The following is a 27,983-nucleotide window of genomic DNA, read 5'->3' as shown; positions in this document are numbered from 1 at the left end:
TTTAAGCATTAAAACAAACCAACTAAATTCAAGGGATTGTTCGATGAAGAACACTCAAAGATCTTATCTAGGATGTTCCGAGATCACTGATTGTATACTACTTCGTCCGTCCCAACTAAGATGACATATTTCTTGGCCGACACAGAATGTTAGGAGTTACTATTGGTTAATGTGTTTAATTGGATTAAGAAAAGGTGGGTGTAAGTATTAAAATAGAGAGAAAGATAAATGGATATTTTAATATGAGTGAGAAAAAACGATTGGTGTATTAATTGGAGAGATAAAGTTTCCAAAAAAGGAAATGTATCATCTTATTTGGGGCAAATTAAAAATGAGAACGTGTCATCTTAAGTGAGACGAGGGGAGTAATAACTAGGAGTATAAAAACAATCATATAGATCTAGACATCCACAAAACAAGCAATAGACAAATAAAAATAAATCTTGGTATGAATTACAAAGACAAGTCGAGGAGCTCCTTATCAAAGATTTGATCCATAAATCTCTCTTAGTATGCATCATACCTGTGATTTTAGAAATATTTCGTGCAAATTGGATTTTAAAAAATATGAGATTCAAGCATAGGATTGTGATCAATTGGGATTTTTATGCTAATTGAGAAACGAGATGCAATATCAACCACTCATTTTTATTAAATGAGTGGTCCAGATTTTTCCACATGGAAAATATCTTTAGATTAATTAATTATGAAAAGGCAGAATGGTAATATCATAGTAAATTTTATTCAATAAATATTTTTTTTAATTTTTAATTTTATTATTTTTTATTATTTTTTTAAAAAAATTAAATTATTTTTAAAATTTTTAAAATTTTTGAAATTTTTTATTTATTTTTTATTTTTTATTTTTTATTTTTCAACTACATATACAATTCATGTCAACTACACACATATAATGTCAATTATGTGTACAATCCATGTCAACCACACACACAATTCATGTCAACTACACACATATAATGTCAACTATGTGTACAATCCATGTCAACTACATATACAATTCATGTTAACTGCACAATATAATGTCAACTACATGTACAATTCATGTCAAATAGTATTTATTGAATAAAGTTGTTGACATTTGATGTGTAGTTGACATGAATTGTATATGTAGTTGAAAAAAAATTAAAAATAATAAAAAAACGAAAAAAAAATTAAAATAATTAAAAAAATAATAAAAAAAAATTAAAAAAAAATTAAAATAATTAAATAAAAAATTAATAAAATTACAATTATGCTCCTCTGTTGACATAAACTACATGTTGTTGACATTTCACAAATATTCTGGATGAGTGCCTGAGATTTCATCTCAATTCTCAATTAGGTTGATAAATCTCAACCTAACAAGACCCTTCAAGCATATGCATAATATAAATAAAAATTGCATAATTTTAAAAAGTTATATTCATATACAAATATAGAAAATTGATATAATATATACCTTATATGAGCATCATGATCGTTTGACGACATATAGCTTTGATTCAAATACATTAACAAATATCATTGATATTTTTTATTTTATTAAATTAATAAAAATCAAAGCTCGATTTGTTTGTTATTTGTTATTTATATTCATTTATTTGAAGTAATAGAGACACAAATAAATCCGAGCTTTGAATTTTATTAATCTTGTAAAATAGAAGATGTCAATAACATATTCTAATGGAGTAGAATCAAACTAAATGTATATAACAAAACAAACAACTCTAATTTTTATGAATTTTGTAAAATGAAAGATGTCAATAACATATTCTAATAACATATTCTGTAGAATCAAACTAAATGTATATAACAAAACAAACAACTCTAAATTAAACAACTCTAAACGTTCATCAAACAAGGATGATTTTGGATGGAAGATGATGCGATTACAGAATAAGCTTAACTAATGGAGTATTTAATTTTCGGTGGATTAATTAGTTCGAGATTATTAGCCTAATACAAGGACGTTGCATTAGAGATATAGCTTTAGCTTGACAATTTAGGACATAAAATAATTATCTAGCTTGAAATTTTGCACACAAATTAATCAGTCTTGCATTATTCTGCTGGTATTAATTAACTAGACTTTTCAAACATTACAACCCTATAATCTTAATTAAGGCGCGCGGTGTTAATAATCAAGACGTAGTTTTTAGGTTTGTTTTTTTGAACTTTATTTCAGTATTTTATATGCAGCCACATATTACTAATGAGAGGATAGATGTAATAATAGTACTTAGTATATTTTTTGTTCCATGGAAAACTCGATTAAATTAAATGGAAAAGGCAATTAAATTAAATTTGTTCTAATTAATGAATAGAATAAAGTTTGTATATTGTTCGAGATAATAATGAAAAGTTAATGACATTTCTTTTTCTCACTTTGTCTGAAATTGATTTTTAAAATCTAAAATGTACGTACGTATTGGTTCTTATTTATTACTACTACTTTGAAACATCAAATTTATTAACTAATAGTAGTAAATAATCAATAGCAAATCAATATCGTCGAGATGAATAGGCCTATTATATATGATTAAGAAGAGTTAATAATAACTTTAAAATATCTGTGTGTACTTGATAATAAGATGATATTGTGAAAATTATATCAAAATGTTAAACTCATTTGAATACAAAATTTGAACAACTAGTACATTAATTTAGATATTTTCAATACGAATACTAAACAAAGATGAAACTAAGATGACCAACAAATTTTCAAATCTGCACATCACTATGACTGAAACTATACATAATCAGTTAAACATATTGATCATGTAATTTTTTCACAAGAATACAAATAAATTTATATAAAAAATCGAAAAAATCTAAACAAACATTCCATGTACTTTTCTTGTGATTATTGTAAAAAAAAATCAAATCATTCAGAAGAATCAAACGCGCCGGATCGATTACAGTCGGACCATTGACTGGCACCAAACGAAGAGCCCGCTCGATCGCCACCGCCGCTGCTCCAGATTCCGGCCGCAGATGCAGCCGAAGAGCTGGTAGCGCCGACGTTGCTCACGCTTGGAGTCCAAGAACTAAAACTCCCCGGCTGAATTAAGTTTTGCTGCGGCGGATAAAAATTTGCCGGCAGCGGAGATCGTAGACGCGCCGGAGAATTCATCATCCCTTGCAAAAGGGCCATATTCGAACCGAAACGACTTCCTCCACCCATCGCCGCCGCCCCCTGATTGATCCCAACGGACTGCATTGCAGCCAAGGAGGAAAAAAACGGGCCGCCGGCCATCGTGACGACAGCTGTCGGATTCGCTGCGGCCACGGCTCTTGGCCTCGGAAGAGGCGGAGGCGAAGAGGGGGATGAAATCCTCGGGCGCTTGCTTTTCCGGCAGCCGCCGCCGATGGGGACGTTCCTTAGGGTTCCGCCGTGAGTCCAATACCTCCGGCAAGATTTGCAATAGTATCTTGGTTGAGAGAGGCTGTAGTTGTTGTAGTAACAAAACTTGGTGTTGGTGGAGTCGCACCGCGGGCACCTTGGAGAGGGCTCGAGGGCGTGGGCGGCCGCCTCAGGACGCAGCCGCCCACGTTGCTCGAGATCTTGTTGATGAATGAGACCCTCTTCATTTCTTGCTCCATCCATTTCTTTTTTTTAGCTTAGAGTTTTTTTTTTTGAAAAAAAAAAGGGTTGTTTTTTGTGCGTGTGTGATTATGATTGAAGGGTAAATATATAGTGTGTTGTTGAATGTAATGGAGTGTAGAAGGTTTAAATGGTTTGTGGGTTAATTCACCTTTTCAATATTATTTCAACGATTGGGATATGATTGTAATCCGCAATACGTAGGGATTATGACAATTAGAAATAAGAGGAAAACAGACATTATGGCATTAAATATGCATAGTAGGGGTGTTATTTCATTTTTGTAATACTAAACACAAACAATGGCGGTAATTGTAAAATTGTCGTAATCCCCATGTGAAATTTAAGACAACTAATGTTTTCTTGCAATTCTAATATCAAGATCTCAGCAGATTTTGTGTGGTAAAATAAGATTAAAGGAATGAGGAATTAATAAGACAGAGAAAACTGAGGGAGGAAGATACGAGGAAGGGGCTAATTGCTCTTAATTAATTAGCCTTTTATTAATGCTTATAACTTAATAAGAAAATGTATATATGTAATGCCAGGCAATAATAATAAGTTGATTTTAGGAATAACAAAATGGGATTTATTGTGGTTAATGAAACATGGCATTCCAAGAATGAAAAAAAGTGAATCTATGTGACCTTATTAAGGCCAGTCACACAAGAATGTAGTAATAAATACGGATCGAGTACTATCACTACTAAAGTAATACTAAAGTTAGTTCTACAGCTTTACTGGTTTTACTACTAAACTCTTCTCAATAAAATATTTTATTTTCATTCTTTCTATTCAGATTTATTTCTTCAAATAATATTAAAATTGGTCGCAATGTTTTACTTAGTTTTAATTAAATTTTACTTTTTAGTGTAATTTAAGTAAGAATAATTTTTTAGTTCTCCTTTTTTTTCTTCAATATATCGTACCATAAATAAAATTAATACTCCATCCGTCTCAGTTAAAATGACCTTTTTCACGTGTTTTGAGAAAATTATAAAAATAGTTCAAGTGGAGAAAAAGTAAAGTAAAAGATAAAATAATATAGGGGAGAATATCTGCTACTATTATTCTCTTTTTTACTTTTCTCTCCACTTTACTATTTATTGTCATTTTTTCAAAACACGTGCGAAAAAAAAGTGGCCATCTTAACTGGAACAAATGGAGTAGTATTTTGTAAAATTAAGTTTTGACACCCTAATATATTAATGTATTGTATTATACTTTATTGTTGGAATTTTTTTTATATCATATAATAGCATCATATCTTATTTTAATATTACCGCTTATTTTTTTAAATATATATCGTAGTATTTTTCATATCTTAATATAGAAATGAATATTTTTTATATTGAAAGTTTAAATTGATTTTATAGTACTTTGGGGATTCAACTGATACAAAATTAAAGTGAAAATTTGTAAAATTTAATCAATCTTAAATTTGATTGTATAATTGGGTATTTCAATTAATTTTTTATTTAGTTAAAAAAAATAGGTGATTTTGCAATTGGTTAATTTTTATTTCAATCTATCTACATATAGTTGAATTAAACATTGAGAATTTCAATTTGTTTTAGAACTAATTGAAAAAAAAAATTTATTTCAGTTATGTTAATTATAATTACTCTGATATAATTGAATGATTAGACATTTTTATTAATGTTTTTATTCGATTCGACAATTCGAAATTTCGATTGTTCTTCAATTTAGTCAGTTTTTGAAATTGGTTTATAGTTAATTGAACAATTAGATATCTCGATTGATCTTTGATTCAACTAAAAATAAGGTATTTTGAATGATTTTAGAGTGATATGCAATTTAATTGAAAAAGTGAGAATATATATCTGAAATACAATATAATATTCAATTGAATAAATGGACGTTTCAACTTATTTTAATTGAACAAATGTGGATTTCAATTAATTATAGCTAGATTCAATTATTTTTTGATTTAATTGAATCAATAAGGATTTCAAACTATTTTTAATTAGAACAACTTAAGAGTAGAGTAGTAACTTAGTTTTACGAATTATTGAGAACATCAACTAAATCCTCTTCATCTATAAGATTTCAAAAAATGGAAAAAGATTGAAAAAATGAATTGGAAGATAAGTAATTGTATTTGGATAGAATCGAAAAGGAGAAAAAAGTGTGCGCATCAGAAGAGCATAAAAAGATAACAAAATTAATAGTTGAGCATATGAAGATAGATTTAAAATAAAATCTGCCTTGCATGAAACTCAAATTCGGGTCCTTGGGTGGAAACGAGAGAAGACTGTCACTAGACTACCAATAAATAATGGTGAAGCTAGGAATTAAACTTAGGAGGAGTAGGAGTATATGCAAGCAAGTAATTTCATAATTTGAGAAGGGATATTTAGGAAGAAATTCAAATAAATGTCCAAATTATAAAAAAGAATCACTTCATTCGTCCACGAAAAATAGTTTCATTTTATCATTTTGGAATGTCTCACCTTTCTTATAATAAAAGGTTATCTCCTCACTTTTTTCTTTATATCTTATACTTTATCCACTTTTTTTCCACATCTTACTTACTTTACCTATTTTTTTCTTATTTTATCTTAAGTACTTTACCAAATTTTCATTCAAACTCGATTCTGCCGTGAGACTATTTTTTTATTTTTATTTTTGAGCTGAGGCGGCAGTATAGATCCATATTTTTTGAGCTAATGCCCACCTACGAAATTCAAATAAATGTCCAAATTTAAAGAAAAATATTATAGATACATTTTTTTTTCGTGTGGTCATTTGCCCAACTAAGGTATGTGGCTCCGCCCTTGCCAATATAGATTAGTGAATAAGGCCATAAGGGACCTAAATATGGTAATTATTAATTATTTTGGGGTATACTTATACTCTTGTTCTCATGACTCTGATATACTGTGGTGTTCGGTTTTCTAGATAAAATAGTACTCCCTCCGTCCCGGATAATTCGTCCCAGTTTTCCATTTCGGTCCGTCCCACATAATTTGTCCCACTTCACTTTTACTATTTTTGATAGTGGACCACATATCCCATTAACTCATTCCTACTCACATTTTATTATAAAACTAATATATAAAGGTAGTACCTACATTCTGTTGGAACATTTATACTAAAAAGCATTTTTTCGAGTTTATTTTGAATTTGATAAATTGCTTGTATATTGTAAACACTCTTCATTTAATGAGAATGATAAATGTTTTCTTCATACTGTGTATTTTACTTTAATGGATATTGGCCGTATTTAATTATATATTAAATTATATAATTAAAGCACCGGAAAATAAAATCAGTCTAAGTCTTCTACATTGAAGGTTGGGTCGTGGAACAGGTCATCACAGTAGGTGGCCCAACCGGTACCTTGTAGAAGTAAAACTTTTTCACAACCTAGATAGGCTTTGGCTACCTATCGTGAAAGGTTGCAGTGTCCATCCGAAAAGTCGTCTTTACCTTGAGAATGACTAGTGACACTGGTGTGGTATAGCATTGAATGGATCTAAAGTATAGACACGTCTTTGTTGCTATCTACTGTAAGACGATCTTAGAGATTTAATATTTCCTAATCTTTGTAATAATATAGGACACACGTTATTTAATCATACGCTGCTTTGACTTATCAATAGGTGCGGGTTTTTCGTAACCCAATATTCCTGATATCTTGGATAGTAGTAATTAATGACTAGTATGGTGTCAGTTTTATTATTACATTGAATCGTGTGCCTGCGTGGTTTGACTATATCCCCAAGAGGTGTTCGAGAGAAGTTCTATTATTCGAAAACCCGGCCGGTTTGGATTTAATCCAAGAATAAATAGAAAAGGAAAAGTATATTTTTAATATACATCTCGTACTAGACAAACTCTTGGAAATAAAGATATTAATTAATTTAAAGTCTATAGCAGACTACAAATTAATTAATGGATATAGAAAGTCTTAGACACGGGAAATAATATATTAAAGAGGTTAACCCGGATTGCTTGTAATCACGGATTGGATGGGCGGTCAATATTTCTTCTATAGTGACACAAGAAATATTCCATTGGCCTTATATTAAATTATGGGTTATAATTTAATTAGTAAAGAAGGTCCAATGGGGAGGCCCAATCCAAGCCCCATAGATCCCTAACCTAGCCCATCATAAACTCTATAAATAAGAATGTAAGGAGATGAGACAAATGTTATCACAAACCCTAGCCTCCACACTTGGCTTTCTTGTCTTCTCCTTCAAGATTCTTATAATTTCTAAGAGATTCCTCCCACAAGGAATTTAGATCTATAGAATTAAGGGTCATAGGTTAGAAAATCTTTGGTCTTGCATTCACAATCAAGCTTCAAGATCTACACGTGGAGAAGTAGCAAGCCACTTCGATTCTTTGGAGAATCATTGTTGTAAGTATTCAATAACATAATTTAATTTAAATTATGTGATTAATTGCGCAATTATATGTTTCTACACGTTCAAGCATGAAATTGAATCGACCTACATAATCACCTAAATAGATTTCTATGTGGATTTATTTGTTTTGCAATTTCTGCTGCGATTATCCCCAACAACTAGTATCAGAGCCATGCTTTTAGGCTCTGATTATGTGGGTTTAATCTTGTTTTTTCAAAATTACATGGATCAATGAAGAATATTTTAGATTTATAAGTGAATACTCTAGATCGGCTAAAGTACTATTAGGTGGTACTCCTAATAACTATGTGCATAAGTGAGTGATATATAAGTGTGTACGCAGGATGCTAAAGTCCATCGCTCTTGATCGTGTGTAGTCATCCGTCGCTCAACCTGGACTACATGTGTTGAGTAACGTCCACCAGCACCTAAAGGCTCCTAACATCAGTCCTAGAATGACTCGATTAGCATTGATGGACAACCATCAAGTCCACAAAAGCCTGCTAGCTCAACTGCTCAAGTAATATTTTTATAGCGCCTTATTTTGTAGCAAAAAAAATCGACTTTAATCAACACAACTAATCAACTGCCAAGAAAACTACTTTCCAGAATTTGTCCATGCGATGCGTATTTGACCCCCAAACTCAGCTGCATCATGTAATTTTTGGCGATAAGATCTTCCTCCTATCTTCATAAAAATGTCAAAACAAAATAAAATAAAAATTGACCTCACAAAGTGTAATCCCTATCTATACTAATTATATTTATAAAAAAGTGAAATATCAATTATTCAAACATTAATTACAAACTTCACCCTGGGTTCTAGAATAAAAAAGGAAACAAGAAAAAGAGCAAAATTTCTGAAATTCTACAAGTGAATAACCTCATAAATTCTGTTTCAACAAATTCCTATAGGGGATAATTCGATTGAGGAAAAGGAGTGTAACTCAAGTACTACGAAATTCCTTTTTAACCAAATTTTTTCACAATAAATAAATTCCAAATTAAACCTAGGGAAAATATTTGAAACTGAGAGCCTCCACAATGGTAATAGGCCAGCCATAGACCAGCCACTCTCTCTTCCTGTCACGTCAGCAGCACTAAAAATCCACATGCCACATCAGATTTAGGCCAGCCATAGGCCAGCCGCAATAAAAATAATTCAAAAACAACTACATTTTACGGAATAAAATTTACGATTAAATTACGGAATTAAATTTACGAGACATTTACGGAAAAATTCATTCATTTCATTAAAAAAAAGGTACATAGTTTAAAAAAAATACATGATTTTTTCAAAAAAAAGGGCTTCCACACACGAGCCCCGCCACTCTCTACTCCTCGTCGTCGTCGTCGCCGCCGCCACCCGGGGTATCTGAGCCCGCGTCTGAACCCCCCACCAGTGCCCTCGAGGCATCCAAATCCACCCGCATGTTCTCGAGCATCGAGTAGAGGAACCTCTTCTCCGTGGGATCGGTTGCGGTCTTCCATTCTTGGAAGACCGCGAACATACGTTCCTCCGTCTTTGCACGCGATAATAACGTGTACGCGCGTGGGGGTGGGGGGGCCGAGATGACCTCATGGGGCGATAGGGGGATCCTCCCCTCGCTGCCCGTTGCGCCCGCTTTTGGCCAACCGGGCGAGGGCGACGAGCAACGGATGGAGGGGACGGAAACTCCTCAAGCATCCGCTGGGAGGTCGTGGGATCCGCTTGGCCGGCCGCCGCTGTCCAGAAGTCGCCGGAATAGTTCAGCCTCTCGCTTCTTCGGCCACCTGGCGTCGTACCCCGCCCGCCCGGAACTTCTTGGAGTCCTTCAGCAACACATAGCACTCCCAGAAGTGGAACTCCTTGTACTTCCCCTAAGCAAGGGAACCGACTCTCCGCTATCCTCCGGCATCCTCCTCATTCCGCCCACTAGTCACCGGGCGGAGGGCGCGGGCGTACAACCCCGAAAACGGCCGACCGCGGCCCTAATGCGCGCTCACCCCTTCCGGCACTCCTCCCTCGCTGAAGTCCTTCCCGATTGGGCAGTTCCTCCTGTAGGCAGCTCTAATCTTCGCCCACATGTTGACGATCCGCTGGTTGCGAACAACCAGCCGGATCGTCGCACACCGTCAACCACGCCTTGGCCACCCCGGCGTACTCATCCTCCGTCCACTTCCTCCGGGTGGGGGTGTCGTCAACAGCGGGCTGCAACGACTCGCCGACCGCCTTGGCCTTCCCCTTCGTCTTCTTCTTTCTTCGGCGCGGCCCGACCCGATGGAACGGGAGTGTCCGGATCCCCGAGATCGGTCCCCTATATCACGCAATGACAGTAAGGTCATCGCCAGTGAACTGCGCTCTCCACCGGGGTCGACGTGTGGGACGAAGCCGTCAAAAATCAAGAGAGGGACGATAGGCCGTGTCACCCCCCGGTGGCCCCCCGCATCCCGGGATGCATACCGTGCCGCATCCCTCCCCTCGCCACATCATTCCCATCATCTCGCTGGCCGTCAGATCCGGGGTATACTCTCCCCACCGGCGCGCCGACCGCCCCGCCGCTCTCGCTTCGCCCGGCATCCCCCACGTATACCCCGGTTCCCTCGCATCTCCCCGGCGCTTCCGGCCATCATCCCCATCAACCGCCCCCAAGGGACGTTAAACTCGGGCCCATCTGCCCGCCCATCTGGCCCCATCCGGGATCCCACGGGTACCGTGGGCGATGAGAGCCGCTCGTCGCCGGACTGGACTCGTTGTTGTTGTCAATCGCTCGATGATGCTCTTGTACAGAAAGTTAGAGAGAGAAAACTCGTTAAAACAAGTGGTGCAAATGAAAATGAAACTAAAATCGCGTATATATAGGTTTTAAAAAAAAAAAAAAAAAAACGAAAATAGGCGCTGGCCGATCGGCACGCCACAATGGCGGCCAGCGCCCCTGAATCGGCTAGCCCATGCCGATTTTCTGGCCGATTCGCCGCTGGCCGATTGCAATGGTTCGGCTAGCCGAGCGGCCAGCGCCGCGAATCGGCTAGCCGGTACTATGGATGCTCTAACAACAATAACATAATATCCGTTGGGAAAATTACTGGAAAAAAACATGAAAATTTGTAAAATTTTGATAGTATGTTCCAAAACTTTATAAATCAGTTGGGAAAATAATGAATTTTGGAATTTTTTTTTTCGCAACGATTTCACGGTAAAAAAATGATCACTTGCTTATACTAATATATTATAGATATGTTATAATCAAACGATGTCATTTTCTTTGTGAATAGACAACATCGTTTTTCATAGGTGGTGACATCCATGTATGAATTTCCAGGTTTTTATACGAAATACAATTTCATCAAGAAATTTGCTGTGGAATAATTACCAACAAACCTAAACTTATGTGATTTTTGAAGTTATAAAACGAGTTAAATTTGACAAATTCATGATTTTTTCAACTATTTAGATCATTAATATCCTATCACATTTTATTTCTAATCTAGATAATCTCTTATGCAATGAAACTAGTACCAATTAATTAAATTATTGATGAATCATTAATTATAGTATATAGACATGTGCGCGTGCACGATCAAATTTTTAAAACCATATTTAAATAGGTACCCCAATAGATTAATTTCGTAAAAACCTATTGAATTTTATATGAATCTTACAAATGAGCCATTGCTTATCCAAATCAAATTGATCTGTTCATCTTTAATTCTTTATTGAAAAAAGGAGGCCAAGTAACTCTTTTATTCAAAACTCTTGTATTCAAAGTAAAGTCAAAAAGATATTACTAATATCATTCCAGATTAACAATTTCTTGTGAAGTTTGAACACTTCATAAATCGAAGTTATTTCAAACACTTTAATAAAATATTGCGTGTTTAACCCCTTTCTAACTTTCTTAAATGTCTTACTCAATTCAAGTCATCAATTAATTGTTTAATTAATACTCATTTCACAGATATAAATTACTCATTTAAATAGAAAATCGCATACTCTTCCAATTCAAACTTGGAGTTCGCCCAACTCATAATTACTTAGGAATTAGATTGGCCGTGGAAAATTTAATACAATCATTCGAGACTTAATTATTTAATTTTTACAACTTCAGTCTAAATAAAATATTCAAAATTATAAATGACTGCATTATTTATTTAACAGTTAGAAAAACCATAAAAACAAATTCTCATTCGATGCAAACAAAAAGGGAATTTTTTCTTCTTTTTTTTCGGGAAAAGAAGACAAAAATAAAAAAGAATAAAGCATAAACAAAATATCGTCACAGAAAGTAGGCAAAACATAAATGGTCGAGTAGAAATCAAGATAAATGAAATTCAAGCAAAGTTGGTACTTTTTTTTTTGTTGTTGTTGTAATTACTAATTCATTTTTTTGATATATAATATAACATCACATTTTCCCTCATCAATTCCAAATTATCAATATTAAAAAAAAAAAAAAAAACTCACTCAAGATTCCACATCAGTTGACGACGACCCGGAAAGTCTAGGTGAAGTCAAAGGAAAGAGGGGCAGAAGGCGGGGCTCCGAATCTCTCGGAGTATTTACGGGCGACGGATGCAGATAAAAACCCTTCTCACCGATCGCCCTATCCTCCGCAGCCACGGCCCGATTAAACGGGTCGGGCACGAGCGGCGTGATGGGGCTGCAGAGCGCCAGCGACGGGAAATCAAGAATACTGGGCGAGAGCATACCGGGCCGGGGCGAACCCGATAGCAGACCGTGGCGGATGCTGAGGATCCCGGGGCTGCTGATCTTGATGCTCTTATGGACGCTGCGCCGCTCGTACAGCTTGGATCCGGGTTTGTCCTTGCGGGGCCCGCTTCTGACGGGCGGGATCGCGTGTCGGGCTGCGTCGGGCCGGCCGGTGGACCCGGTCAGCATTTGGACCACCTGCTTGAAGGAGGAGGTGTCGGCCTGGATAAAGGTTGCCGGGTATGGATTGTCGGGTTCGGATCGGGTCACGGGCGACGGCGGCGGTTGGTGGACGCCGCTGCTGGAGCTGCTGGAGCTGTACTGCTCCATTCACAGATCTTCTTTTCTTTCTCAATGAAACAGAAATAATAGATATATATATATATATAGGTGAGATTTATTTGTAACTACTATCTTTTTTTGGGTTAGAAATAGGACTATTTCATTGGGTGGGGTGGTAAGATAGTATCAACACGATATTTTACATTGACTAAAAATATGGTAATATAGTTGAATAGTCGATAAATTTATTAATTTTAAATTTACACCAAGTCATTTTTGTTTCTGTAATTCAGTGAGCTTATAAAGTATGAATATAAGTTTTGTTTGAATCACACTATCATATTACATGTTGGAGTATTAAATATAGCATTTCTTCTCTTAAACACCATTTTTCTTAGTTCAAAGTTCAAAGAAATCGGCTTTGACTATAATAATTATTAAACATAATTTAAGATAAGTAGTTTTATTTTAATTGAGAAAGTAATGTACTAGTACCAATTTTTGGGTCTTTTGTTATAAATATGATCAATATTAGTTGGTAAATTACCATATAATTGTGGTGATTTATTAAACTTAAATTTATTAATTGGAAAGTAGCATCTTACCAATAAGTTACATTTCATCATTTATTATCTTTGTGTTTTACTTCAAAGACTTTCCAAGAAGGAATACAAATCATCGCTGTAATCCACAGACATTAATACAATCTATAGTTGTATACACCTTTTGTTTGGTCAAAATAGTTTAAAAGTCGCCTCCTTTATACCAACTCATTATAAATAAATGAAAAAAAAATGAAAAACATCCACAGACTTAATATTGTTGGCTATGCATATAATCACAGTTTTGGATATATATAATTTGCTCTAAATTATAAATTAACACTCATACTAGTTTATAATACTCCATGTTAATTATGAACAAATTATAATAATAGTATCACCTAACTTTATGTATATCTATAGTTGAACAGTCTTGACACAAATATTCGTCGCAGATTTATTCATATTAGAGTTAATGTCGTTTTCGTTCACACTTAACTAGGTTGAAGGCTTTAAAAGTTAGAATCACATGTATCCGCCGTTAGTTCATTTATTTAGGAATTTTATTTCTTGATTTTTGAGGTAACTTTAACTTAGCTTTTGATACCTATCAAATAATTTGCAATAGTTATAAGCAAAAGTCAGTGGAATGGGGTCCCACTTATATATATATATTGATTTTAAATGAAATGTGAGTGGAATGAGTCAGGTGAAGGTGGGATCCTATTACCATTTAAGGTAAAAGTGAATCGGGACTCTTATTCGTGAACGGATTAAAATGGAAAAACGGGACTCTTATTCGTGGACGGAGGGAGTATTTAACATCGTTTTCATATTAATCTTAAGATTAATATACTTGATTGCGATTTTCAAGTTTGGACTCGAAATTATATATTTTTCGAACCGTAATTCATGTAAATAAATGATAATATTGAGCCGTGGAGATAGACTTATAACGGATTTAAAATCAGACTTGCTTGAAACTAAATGTATCTTATAAATCTAATATTTCTTGATTGGGAGTGGGTTTTACCTAATCAAATTAGTTGACAGTGTGTATAACTATATATAGATAGTAGTAGGATTTTAATTTTCGTATGAAAAATATACAGAGTTAGAAGATTATTTGGATATCATGGTGTTGCAAGATCATAATCACTGAACACCATGATATCTATTTATGTTTTTTGTTAATTGTCTTTTATTGTTTATTATCGTCTGTATTTCTCTTTTGGTATTTTGTGATGCTTTGTTTCATTAGTTAGTTTATGCTACTGCATTACTGATGTTTGTCGTCGACGTAGTTAGCTAAGTCCAGAATCTTTAGTCAATATAATTGAAACCATATTAAAATTTGACTAAATCATAGAGTGTATACGCCTAATCAAATGAATCTTTATAAACAAAACAAATCAAAAAATTCGCGAAATTTGACAATTATGTAAGACGATGTCAAGAATGCGATTGGGCTAAGTGTGACCAGTAACTACTTGCATTTCAGCTTAATGTGGGACAAAAATCTAAAATCAACCTCCACGAAAATGATCATATACACTATATTTATAAATTTATATAATGATTTCTCCTATTTCTAGCCCAATTGCATATAATTACTATGCGATCTATAAATTTAAAAGTAAATGAATTTGCACAAGTAATTGTACAGGGAAGACCATGTATGAAAGTTTTCAAGTTTGAGAGCCGCACAATTATAAACTTTAGAAATTTTATTAGTTTTATCTAATTTTTGGTAGATATGATATTTATTCCCTAATTATAGGTGGCGTTTGATTTCATAGGTAACATAGTATCAATGTATAATCTATGATTGAATTGTAAAATATTTTAGTTTAGAGGGGTTAGCTATGACTAATTATCCTATGATTATTTATCAAAGATTGAGTTGTGGTTGTGAGATTAAATCTCATGAACTAAACATACTACATATTTAATCACGAGATACAATCTTGTAAACCGAACACCCCCTATAGAATACTCCCTCCGTCCCACTTTAGGAGTCCCGGTTTATCATTTTTGGGTGTCCCACTTTAGGAGTCCCGGTTGAAATATTCCATAAATGGTATTAGGCCCCACATTCCACTAACATTTTTCCACTCACATTTTATTATAAAACTAATATAAAAAAATAGGACCCACATTTCACTATCTTTTTTACCAACTTTCTTTTACATTTTTTAAAACTCGTGTCGAACTCAACTGGGACTCCTAAAGCGGGACGGAAGGAGTATTATTCTAGTACTAGTATATTAATTCGTTCATAATAATTGTTGCATCATAACAATCTACAAATTTTGGCTATTAAAGTCTGAAGATCCAAAAGTGTTCCAAAATGTGTGTTCGTGTTGTTTTAATTTGAAACTTATTTAATCTTTGCTTGAGTGAACCGTAATTTTGGTCTCGGGTGAATATAGGATACATGTTTGCGGTACTTCATGAAACTAATTTAGATATACTTTTTCTGTCTTCCACATTTCACCCCTTTCATCCCGAAAGGCAAATTTGATCATTTCTATTTATTCTCATTTCTCTCTATGCTCTTATTGCTCTTTTATCCTTTAATTTATGTCTATGTGTTTGAAATAAAAATAATCTTACAACTCTTTTAGGAATAAGTTATTTATTAATACAAAAATATACTTTTATACATATTTTATATTGTTCAAATTTTATACTCGCGACAGATGATAGAAAGATATATATTTCAAATTTGGTTAATTAAAACTAAAATTTCGTATGGAATACTGCGTTGTTTATTATTTTAAACATAAAAAGATATAACTAAACGATTAAGTTTAGATTCTCGAACGATTAATAACTGGATAAAATAAATTTAAAATTGTAAGCATCAAATTGAGCATATAATTAAACATAAAATATTATTCAAGTGCATAAACATAAGTTGATTTTTTAGCATAAAATAAAGTTATTAATTAAGAGAACGGAATGAAATGATAAGAGATTGCAAATGAAAAAGAAATGGTCCTAAAAATGAAAAGTATTTCAAATGAATTATACCCTTTGTCTAATAAAGTATTAGTATTATAAATTTATGGTTCTTAAAGCCAATGTGATGATATTGTTTCTTAATAATTTGAATTAGTAGTGGGAAAATAAAATGAATGGTATTCCTTTCGTGTCATAAAAGATATCTCATTTTTTTAAAATTTATCTAACTAAGGAGGTCATATTTTTCATTTTCAGAAAAAAATATTTTTCGCATTAATATAAAAATTATACCCTTCTATTTTCTATCCAGCACACAAAATAAAATCTCTATCATCCCATAAGCATGGCATCTTCTATAAAATTGAGGTAGTAGTAAATTGCATGTGATTGACAATATAAGAAAGAAAGAAAAACAAAGATGATAATATATGGGGCTAAGATAAGTCAAGTAGGTGGAGATGAAATTTGTTGAAACTTATGTAGTGCCAGCAGTGGGGTTCTACGGCAGCTCTTTTGGCAGAGGACAATAGTTGGTCAACTTGGTTCTAATTTCTGGATGACAATGTCACATAAAATTAATAAGAGCATCCACAGTAATAGGCGAGCGACCGGCTAGCCGATACTCAGCGCTAGCCGGTCCGCTCGCCGAACCATTGTAACCGGTGAGTGCGGAATCAGCGAGAATTTCAGCGAGCGCTCATCGATTCTCGGACGCTGGCCGATGCACTCGTCGATCCGCTCGCCGCCATTATAGGTTGGTGATCGGCGAGCGATCGGTCAGCGCAATTTTTTTTTTTATTAAATTTTTTCAAAACACTATATATACGCGATTTTCACGTCATTTTCATTCGCACCACTTGTTTTAACGAGTTTTCTCTCTCTCTTAATTTCTGTACAAGAGCAATAACGCGAAATGGATCACAACAACGAGTCTACTCCAGCGACGAACGGGACTCAAACTCCCACGACACCCGCGGGAGCGGGATAGAGGCAGATGGGCGGCGGGTACTACAACATGTACCCTTGGCAGCAGATGATTGCGCAGGGTGGCGGGCGGGGGGTACCGGGCATGCAACCCGGTATGCAGATGATGCCCGGTTGGGGAACCGGGATGCAGATGATGCCGGGAGTGGGGGCAGATGCCATAGATGATGCAACCTGTGCAGCTCGTGACACCGGAGGGGGGGGGGGGCAATGTCTATCACCCCACTCTTGATTTTTTGACTGCGTCTTCCCACACATCGACCCCAGTGGAGACGCAATTCACTGGAGATGACACTTTCTCCATAGAGGATTTGTTACCGGGCGTTCGATTCGGTGACACTCCCATTCAGACAGAGGGAGTAGGTCAGGGGCGGGGGCAGGGTCGGGGCGCACCGAAGAAGAAGAAGAAGAAGAAGAAGAAGAAGAAGAAGAAGAAGGGGGAAAAGGTGGTAGGCGAGTCGTCGCAGCCGGCTGATGACGACAGTGTACGGAGGAAGTGGACGGATGATGAGAACGTCGCGCTGTCTCAAGGCTTGGGTGTCTGTTTGTGACGATCCTCTCGTTTCGAACAATCAGAGGATCGTCAACATGTGGGCTAAAATTGCAGCAGCCTACAAGAGGAATTGCCCGCATGGGAAGGCATACACCGGGGATAAGTGCCGGAAGGGGTGGGAGCGAATCAGGGCTACGGTCTCCCGATTTGCGGGCTTGTACACCAACGCCCTCCGCATGAAGACCAGTGGCCAGACTGACGAGGATTGCAGGAGGATAGTAGAGAAAGCCTTTCCCGTGCGGGAGCTGTATAAGGAATTCACCTACTGGAACTGCTATCTGGCGATGATGGATTCCGAGAAGTTTCGGGCGGGTGTCGATGCTGGCTGACCGAAGAAGCAGCGGTTGAACTATGCCGGTGATTACAGCGGCAGCAGCGGCGGTTTCCACGACCCAGAGGAGAAGAAGTTTCTTCACTCAATGCTCGAGAGTATGCGGGTCGATTTGGGTACTTTCGCGGCACAGTTGGGGGGATCAGCGCGGGCTCGAGATGCCGGGGGTGCATGCCGGTGGCGAAAGCGGGGATGGCGGCAAGGACGGCGACGAGGAGTAGAGTGGGGCGGTGGCTCGTGTGTGGAAGCCCGAATTTTTTTTTTTTATTATGTATTTTTTTATTTTTAGCTAATGTACTTTTTTTTATTTAAATAAAATTAACGAATTTTTCCCGTATATGTCGTAAATTTAATTTCGTATTTTGTGTTTAATTCTGTAAATTTAGTTATTTTTTTAATAATGCTAATGATGTGGCTAGCCTATTGCTTGTTCAATTGCTTGTCCTGTGACAGGAAGAATTTTAATACCGGATAATGTGGTAGGAGAAAAACAAGCCTAACCTATTTACCATAGGGGATGCTCTAAGTCTATGTTACCCTCCCAGCTATAACAGAATAATCTTGGCTCGTAACAAAATCAATTTCGAACTTTACAACATAAAGTAATTTGAAAGTTTAATCTGGAACAACCAAAACTCCCCATTCAATAAACACAAACCGATTCGTTTTAGATTTAAAATTAAACACGAGATCCCTATCATTGTTTTTCACAATGAAGTAGTACTCATAAACTAGATCATGGAAGAGACAATGCAACCAAGTATTGATATAAAAACATAATTCTGAGGTACACAAGGTACAAAATTAGAAAACAGGGAATCCGACAACAAAAAAAAAAATTCTTGTACTCGAGGTTTTAGAGAGAAATCAAATAAATACTCCAACCAAGGGAAGTCGCAAATATCCCAGATCTCTTTCTTTCAGCTGAACAAAACTAATTTGTTGTGGGCGGGCACTGTTCCAACGGGAGGAGTGGGGCCTGGAAAAGTAAAGAGCAATGTAAATTATGGAATGTGAGAGACAATCATATTGGTACACGGTCATGGTAGAAAACTCTTGATTCAAAGGTTTCAAACTATGCAAAACCAGCAAGCATGCTCAAGACAAGCAGAAATGATCATTCACATATGCAGATGAAAACGGATTTACAACATCTGAAGTGGGATCTTATAGAACTTATGCAGATAAAAACAAGTTCATTCAAATAATTATACCACATTAAAGTAGAGAGAACCCTTAGAAACATATAGACCAAAGAAAAAACAGTAACAAATAAATTTATAGTTTAGTTCATCGGTTTAATTGTTGATACAACAGCAGTAATAACACCAAACAAGGAATATGAATGGTGTAATAAAGTGATTTTAGAAAAATTTCTGACTGAGAATTTCATTAGTCATGAAACCATGTCAAAACTTATGTCAAATCTTCCATTTATATTGAATTTATTATTTAATTGTTAGTCTGACATGATACTAGTCCAGACTGTTGCTAAGAAAATATGAAATCAGAGCCAACCCAAACTAGTGATATGCCCTGAGGCAGTCCATCTTACTCTATACCATTCCAGTGCAGTCCCCTCATTTTATACTATCATAGCGCAATCACCTCATGAATATTATCACCTCCTTTAAAACAATCCTACAGCAATCATGACATTTAATACTTTCCTACTGCAATCACCTCAGTTTATACTTATACTTGAAGGGTGCAATACAGAAACTAAACTCACTTTATGGGGATGATTACTTCAAAAAATCTAGCATAGGCCAAAAATTGTCGGACTACCAGCAAGCAAGGGAAATTTAAATTAAAACTTCTAACTACTGAGGAAACAGTAAGAAAAAGTATAACATAGTTACCATTAAGCAGCAGCAACAACTTCCTTAGCAACCTCCTTATCATCGGCAGCTCCATCAACAGTGGCACTTGCTTCAGTACCATCTGCATCCTCAGCTGGAGGCTGCACCTGCTCGTCCTCCGGCAATGGCTCCTCTACATAATCATTATCAAAAGCATCCTGGGGCACATCGTAGATCCGCACCTGCGGCTTCGATGGATCCTTAACAAGCACATATTTGCCCTCCTTCAACTTCATACACAAGTCAACAATACTCTTAACAATCCCCCACATGTTTGAAGTATTCAAATTAATCTGCGTAGCAAAATCCTTTGGCTTGTATCCAACAACAGCCAATATCACATGGTTGAAATGATCCCTCGGGTGAACCCTGGAAACATACCCCAACTTCATCATATCGGCACCAGCCAGCAAAGCCTGAGTCGTCCATTTCGCCAACTTATTTGCATTGTTCTTCAACTCAGTTGCCAGAACTGCACCCCTCTGTGTCTCGAGCTTCTGCCTCCAGTCGACACCAGAATATTTAGGATCAAACTCATTCAATGCGTTCAGTGTCACGAACGACCTCTGATTGTTTATATCCACCACGCCCTGCACCTCACATCTCGAGACAAGATACATATCATCGGCCATTTTCCACCGTCTATACCTATAAGCAACCGGAGCCACTTCCTCGCCTTCATTAGCAAAGGGGTTGGGCTCCTCGAAAGTCACCTTGTTTGCATCCCTGATCAAAGCCTGCTGCGAGAAGTTCTGGTTGATATAAGCAGCTTCCACGCTCAAAGAGTGCATGGAATTGATGTCATCCTTGGTATCAGGCAATGGCTCCTGCGACGTCTCGTGCACGGCTAGCAAATCAAGCTGCGATCCATCTCTCTTATCAAGGAATAGCTTGTTTCCAACGCGCTGGACAACAATATCCCACGAGTAAACTGATCTAGCAGCGCACATAAGTGTCGACAAAATTGAATCAGTAGCAAAAACCGTCGCTTTATCCTCATTTGCCAAACGCCTAATCACAGGATCATCAGTGGTTGTGACCTTGAAGAAATTGCGGCTCTTGAATCGCTCCAAGGGACGGGAATTCTTCGGGGTAATCCGATCGTAAGACCTATCGTAGAACTCTAAGCTGCCGCAAATCAACAAATCTTCAGGCTCAGGCACCGAAAAGGAGAGCTTCGAGAAGCTCGAGAAGGGGATTTGATCCAACATATTCCATTCCGGCTGGATATCGACGGAGGACTTGAACACCGATGACTCGCGGCGCTGCGGCTGCGAGCGGTTGGCGTTGTACAGCCGATCGCGGCGCGCGCGCTCCTTCTCGGCATCTCGCTTCTTTGCCTCCTGCTCTTCGTCGCGGCGCTGCGGGAGCTGCGAGCGGGCGTGGTTAGGGTTGAATCGCCACCTAGGGTTGAATTTCGGGCGGTTAGGGTTGTGGTGGTGCGATTTGGCGGATGTGTCGACGAGGCGGAAGGAGGAATCCTCATCGGCGGCGAGGGTGGCGAAGGAGTCGTCGCCGGAGAAATCGAAGGCGGAATCTGCGCCGTGATAGCCGCCCTGCTTGGATCCGGGGCGGCCGGAATTGTTCATGTTCCGGGTCCAATCGGCGATGCGCCCCAATTTCTCGGAGCGTGAGAAAGGGGCGAAAGGAACATTGGAGGGGTGGTTGGGGACAGAGAGTCCGGCGGTGGCGGAGTCCGGCGGACCCCAGCCATCGGGATTGAAAGGCACGGCACCGATTTCGAATCCTACCATTGTTGCTGCTGTGTGAAATTGAGATAGGATTTAGGGTTTTCTGTATAAAAGCCCTGGCATTTGGGCTTTTAATGAGACCTTTGGGCTTATTTATTGGGCTTTGTTTTTTATGGGCCCATAAATGTTAAATTATTTATTTTATGTTTCCAATTTTTTGAAAGGAGATATGATTATGAAGTAAGTTTGCATCCTAATATTAAAATACACAAGTGGAAGATTGTCAATTGTCAATAATTTAAACAGTAGATCATCAAAAGAAGCATATTATAAACCTAGCCAAATCAAAACCACCTACTTACAATTTTGCATAACCATAGCCAACAAAAGAAATCAAAACTGCAAACATATATAATAAGTAAAAGAAAATGACTCAGAAATGATTGCACAGCTTTCAAATAAGTATCAACTCTAAAAATTCGGAATCAACTAAAATGTAAATTACAATATTCAAAACTAAATGAAGTAGAAGAAAACAACATTTATTGTCACCTTTTTAATTACAACCGGACCCCTACTAAAACTACAAAACCCAGATGACCCAAAACAATCACGAAAACTTAGGTTTGGGCATGGAGGAGGAAGAAGTCTGGTGCACCGGACCGAGTTTGTGAATCCAATGAAGCATCCCTTTTTTATGGTCATGACATGGGTTTTGTACAAGTTTCAGGGTTCCGTCGCGAGCAAGTGAAGACTCAAACTCTTCAAGTACCTTCACAATCTGCCAAAACTCGGGCCTCTTGTCAGGATGTGAAGACCAACATTGTTCAATCAAAGCCTTCATGGCAGGTGGGCAATCTACGGGAATAGAAGGCCTCAAGTTCTGCAAATAAAGAATTAGACAAGCCAACCCTGCTTTAGTATAACATTGTCAACAATTGGATATTCTGAAATTTGAGACTATAACAAGGCCAAATACACAAACAAATTGCATCGTCGACTTGTTTCCTCAATATAGAATGATCAACATACTCACATCTTTGGTGTTCCGGAAATTTTTCTAACCTAAATTGCCAAATCCATCGTCCACCAGCAGTTATAGTTTGATTTTATAGCGGAGAATTTCACCTAATGGCCACTAAATTATCTCAGGGGTGTCTTATAACAAACTAGCAAGCTAGGATTAGACATTCGGCTATAATACATAAGACCATAAAGTCTCTATTTAAAAAACTCCCAAACCTAAAGGGAGGAGAAGATGACGGAAAAAATACAAAACATAGTCTAAAAGTAGTTTCAAATTAGCCAATAAAACAAGTGTTCAAGCTGCGCTAATAAATTCAATATACTAAATCAGAACGATGATGCATCTGCATAGCATTGTGCCAATATATGCTATATCATGTACACCCAAAATATGCACAAGAAGAAACCACGCAGCTAACAAAGAACAACAGTCGTACCTTATTCACCACGGCAAAAGCAGCTTGTATAGGTGTCATATCTTCATAAGGGATTTTACCAGCCACAAACTCCGCAAGAATGAGACCGAAGCTATATACATCGACCTTCCTCCCATAGTGCTTTCGCTTGATCATCTCAGGAGCCATCCAACGATAAGTACCTGGGTCATCCGCCAGAAGATCACGGCAAGCCTCCTCGCAGGCAATACCGAAATCAGCAACTTTGAGGTGGAAATCTTCAGTTAACAGAATATTTTCTGGTTTGAGATCCCTGTGAATAACTCGCTGAGAGTGGATGTATTCTAGTCCTCTTGCAATGTCCAAAGCCATGGAGATTAACTTTGGCAAAGGAAGTGTTTTGTTCTCAAGCTTGTGCAAGTAAGCTCTCAAGGAGCCCTCAGGCAAATACTCTGTTATGACACAATATACAGGTGCATCCCGACATGCCCCTACGAACTACATCCAAAAATAATTTAAAAATCAGGCATGTATTAATCCAAAATCGAAATACAATATTTGAAATTAGGAGGCAATCTACACACCAATGCATATGAATTTTCTCAAGAAAGTATAAGAACTTAATAATGACAAAAACACACCTTGCTAAGCTCTTTGACCATTAACAGAGAAAACAATAACCAGATAATTAAAGGATTACTCAGACACGAGTACCTTTATTACATTCGGATGGTGAAGACGAGCCAAGAGAGTAACCTCTCTGCTAAACTGGTTCTCCAACCGAGCACGAAGTGCTCCATTTTCGTCATCATCTGGAACTCTGATAATTTTCACTGCAACAGCCTCATCCATATAAATCCCATGGTAAAGCTGACTGTGTGCCCCATGAGCAAATCTCAACCCGAGAAATAACTTGGAGAGATCAACTGTATGCTCGTCTGCAGTTTCCACAGAGGTGACCCTCCCCGCACCATGATCAAAATACTTATTCCAAGTTGATTCCTTATGACTCTTCGTCTTATCATGAAACTTAATAGAGGTGAAGTGCCTAAGGGGACTAGTATCACTTGGTGAATTCGACCCAATAATCTTCGGAGTACGAGTAGCCTCTAGGGAATCTCTAGGAATCAACTTCCCATGAATACCCTTCTCTTGATATTTCCCACGGGGATGCGGGGTCGAGAATCGCCTCTGGTTTGACCGGGCTTCCTCAAAGGTTTTGGAGAGCTTCACCTCTGGGGCAGGGGACACAGCCCGGTGCTTGTTCTTGGCAAGGCTCTGCTGAACTTGGACAACATTCGGGCCTGCTTTCAGCAAATTAGAAGACGATTCGGGTCTTTTCAAACTCCGACCTCGAGTTGGCAGAGGTGTAACAGAAATAGAGGCCAATCTGGAAGTATCCAAACGGTTGTAAACAGTATGAGAGAATTTTGTTCTCCTAATCCAAGAACTACCTTCTTCATCCATTCTTGCAAGCTGAAGCTACTTTTATTTACCGATTCCTACTTCTCAATCAAGATTTTCCTCCAAAATACCGATATCCCAGAAACAACCCCATCAAACTAGGAAAAGAGAGGAATCGAACTCCATCTCCATCAAGCTTCAACAACCATCAAAACTAAATCGATATCGATTCCTACAACAGATCTTACACTTCTAAAAATCAAGCACACACAATACACTTAGCAAAACAATCCCTGTATCAATCTTAAATCCATCAAAAACTACCCAAATTGTGTCATACCTCGTCAAAACCTGGCTACAAAACAGCAGAATCAAAACCCTTTCAGCTTCAAAGTCAAACTCCACCTTCCTTCAAAGCCTGGTAATGACCCGCAGAGCAAATGAAAAATAAAATAAAATTCAACACGCTAACACGGCGAGAGTCAATTAAATATAGCATAACACCAAAAGTGTACTCAAATGGCTTGAAATTAAAGAAACTCCAATCATCATTATCATTATAAATTATAATACCGCAGTACCCACCAAACAATATTAATTATTGGCGCAATAAAAATACATACGCCCCCAAAAAAATCAATAAACTAGATTAAGTACATAAAGATAGGATCTTGACTAACCAAAAGGGTATATCTCTCAAAAAAAATATGCTTAGTCTTCAAATTCAAGAAAAACTCGAAAGGATGCTTGGGTTGAAAAACCCCATAGCCAAATAAAAGAAGATAATTTTCCCAACGTCGAGGTCCATATAGAATAATCACAAATTCAATATCAACGCCACATGAATCAGAGTCTCCTCCTTTTTCACATATTTTTGTTATTTATAATATACGTGTTTTATACGGAGAGAGATGAGTGATTCCTTGGTGGACCCGATTAAAGTGGAGCGTGATGGTTTTGGTGTGAGGTAGGGTAGGGTCCACTCTTTGAAAAGTCAATAGTGGAAAGAGAGAGAGAAAAGAGGAGGAGGAATACAAAAGTCGCTATTTCAGAGATTTACATCGGAGGTAAAGAGAGAGAGGCATGAAATTGGATCTAAAATTATAAAATCTACCTAAAAAGCAAAAGCTGGGATTTACTTTTATCCTTTCTCTTCGTAACGAATTGAAAACGACGATTCCCCAAATATCCAATCCCCAATTTGGCCTCTCAGCCCTAACTTCAATCAATAACAAATTTACCTGGCAGAATCGCTCGACGCCGGTGGCGGCGCTCCGGCGCCGCAGTAATGGGAGGCGGGAGGCTGCGTGGGGAAATTTGGATTGGTTAATCAAATTCTAGGGTTTGAATTGATATTGAAATTTTTGCATAAAAAGGTAAACAATGCATTAATTTTTGAGAGGAAGAAGCTTGGCTCAACTGAATATTTCGGAAAAGTTGGGAGTTTTGATTCATAAAATTTCTTTGCGGAAATTGTGTAGTACTAACCTAACAAACTTATATCTATCTGCTCAATTTAATCTGTTAACCATAAAAGCAATTTTTATCGTTTTATATTACTATTGATTTTGAGATTATCTTAATTTTCCGAGCCATTTATGGATTTATTTATCGGTATCTTTTTATTGATGTCCACGTTTCTACAAGATATATATGCAGAGTATGTAATATGTATCAACCTTTTTTTTTTATAAATTTTTACACACTCACAACAGAGAATACGCGCTTTGGATAAAGATCTTTCGACGTTGGATTAATATTTTGTTCATTATACCCATTCTTGTACAAACGGAAAATATTTCATGTTTAGCTCATATATTAAGCAAGTACTAAAAATTTTAACCATGTATATTTTCCTATTAAAAGTACTTGCATTTGCATAATATATGAGCTATTAATTCCCTAACACGTGTTGCAAAGTTTAATTTATGGCTATTTATATACTCCCTCTGTCCTATTAAAAATAAAACATTTCCTATAAAGGGAAACTATCTCTAATTTACTTTCTCTTTATTAACTCACAAAATTACAATACTTTTTCATCACTCTTACTTCTTTACTCTCTCTTCATTAAATCAGAAAACAACACTACATAAAATTTCATGTCAATTCCCAAATGTTTCATATTTAGTAGAACGGAGAGAGTATTTTTTTTTATAAAAAAAAATAAAGTGGATAGAGCCTTATTATATAAACAAACTAATGGACATAAGAAACACTTAATTTATCATGCATTAATCAAATATTAAAACCCAAACGAGGGGATTCTAAACATGAACACATTCATGAAACTGTATGCATAATGTGGCAGAAAGTCAGTAGCAAAATTCCATTCCTTGTGTACGTTATTGAGCACCACTAAGAGCATCCACAATAGCAACACCCTAGCCACAACCTAGCAATAGTTCTGCCAAAAACTACTCATGCCACATCACCATGCCCTTCTCAACATCCTAGCCAATGCCCTAGTCCTCCCGAGGAAAAAAAACACTAACAACAAGAAGTAATGAAACGAATTGGAGAAAAGAAAACATAAAAAAATGAAATGGGAATAGGGTATTTCATATAAAAAGATTAAAAAAAAATCGGCTAGTCGATCGCTCGTCCGCAATAGTGGACTAGCGATCGGCTAGCCGACCTCGTCCACGCCCAACATCTCGGGCATTTCCCTTTCGTCCTTTGTGTTAGCCGGTCACAATAGTGGACTAGCCGAGCGCCCTAGTGGCATGCGGCGGCTAGGGCACTAGCTAGTTCACTGTTGTGGATGCTCTAAGTCAAACTTATGTAACAAACTCTGCATTCTCCGTACTATAGATTTTCAATTGATGGTCACTTCAAAGTTCCCTACAATCATGGACGCACCAATGAAACATCACTTTCTACCTCAAAATTTTGAATACCCATACTTTTTGCCAATTTTAACCACGAAACAAGCACCAAATCTCGTAAGTCAAAATGGAACTCAATCCAATATTAGGTCTAGTGTTTGAAACTTGAAATGCTATTGTATAAATCAATTTTGCTACTTGTTAGACACAAAAATAGAGTACTCTATGTTGGGGTTTGTATACTAAAAGATGCTTCGAGCGTACATGCCTTTGTACAGTCAGCTTGTGCATGTATACGAGAAACGCCACGTCCACTTGTTTACCTAATTATGAGAATAAATAATATAATATAATGGTTTATTATTGAAATATGATAAACAAGTCTAAGGCTTTTTACTAAGAAGGTCAAGTAGGGAAATTCGATGAA

General features: G+C 36.9%; 4 protein-coding genes across 9 annotated transcripts; all 4 read right to left on the bottom strand.

The window, feature by feature from the left end:
* Positions 1-2,884: 2,884 nt before the first annotated feature.
* LOC125195215 (dof zinc finger protein DOF1.6-like) lies at positions 2,885-3,607 on the bottom strand. Its single transcript, XM_048093396.1, has one exon. It carries the CDS (start codon positions 3,605-3,607, stop codon positions 2,885-2,887), a length of 723 nt encoding a protein of 240 aa, XP_047949353.1.
* A 7,026-nt stretch (positions 3,608-10,633) lies between these two features.
* Positions 10,634-13,072, bottom strand: LOC125193615 (VQ motif-containing protein 4-like). Its single transcript, XM_048091446.1, has 2 exons — positions 12,446-13,072; positions 10,634-10,762 (listed from the first exon to the last, which is right to left on the bottom strand). The coding sequence occupies exon 1, from the start codon at positions 13,019-13,021 to the stop codon at positions 12,446-12,448; it is 576 nt and encodes a 191-aa protein (XP_047947403.1). The 5' UTR covers positions 13,022-13,072; the 3' UTR covers positions 10,634-10,762.
* Positions 13,073-19,091: 6,019 nt separating this feature from the next.
* LOC125194188 (eukaryotic translation initiation factor 3 subunit D-like) lies at positions 19,092-21,994 on the bottom strand. The gene is made up of 2 exons (XM_048092264.1): positions 20,213-21,994; positions 19,092-19,329 (listed from the first exon to the last, which is right to left on the bottom strand). Exon 1 carries the CDS (start codon positions 21,964-21,966, stop codon positions 20,215-20,217), a length of 1,752 nt encoding a protein of 583 aa, XP_047948221.1. The 5' UTR covers positions 21,967-21,994; the 3' UTR covers positions 19,092-19,329; positions 20,213-20,214.
* Positions 21,995-22,346: 352 nt separating this feature from the next.
* Positions 22,347-26,218, bottom strand: LOC125194207 (serine/threonine/tyrosine-protein kinase HT1). Of its 6 annotated transcripts, none has more exons than XM_048092296.1 (5): positions 26,149-26,218; positions 25,970-26,031; positions 24,039-25,146; positions 23,367-23,822; positions 22,347-22,786 (listed from the first exon to the last, which is right to left on the bottom strand). In XM_048092296.1, the coding sequence occupies exons 3-5, from the start codon at positions 24,789-24,791 to the stop codon at positions 22,514-22,516; spliced, it is 1,482 nt and encodes a 493-aa protein (XP_047948253.1). In that variant the 5' UTR covers positions 24,792-25,146; positions 25,970-26,031; positions 26,149-26,218; the 3' UTR covers positions 22,347-22,513. The 6 variants fall into 6 exon arrangements, with proteins under 6 accessions (XP_047948253.1, XP_047948256.1, XP_047948255.1 ...); XM_048092299.1 differs by having other exon boundaries at positions 24,039-24,980; positions 25,069-25,146; positions 25,970-26,198; XM_048092298.1 differs by having other exon boundaries at positions 24,039-24,960; positions 25,069-25,146; positions 25,970-26,198.
* Positions 26,219-27,983: the final 1,765 nt, after the last annotated feature.

This window comes from Salvia hispanica, chromosome 6, assembly GCF_023119035.1.
Source record: "Salvia hispanica cultivar TCC Black 2014 chromosome 6, UniMelb_Shisp_WGS_1.0, whole genome shotgun sequence".
Lineage (NCBI taxonomy): Eukaryota > Viridiplantae > Streptophyta > Magnoliopsida > Lamiales > Lamiaceae > Salvia > Salvia hispanica.
Note: the sequence above shows the minus strand (reverse complement) of the source record. Positions and strands in the feature narration are given on the sequence as shown.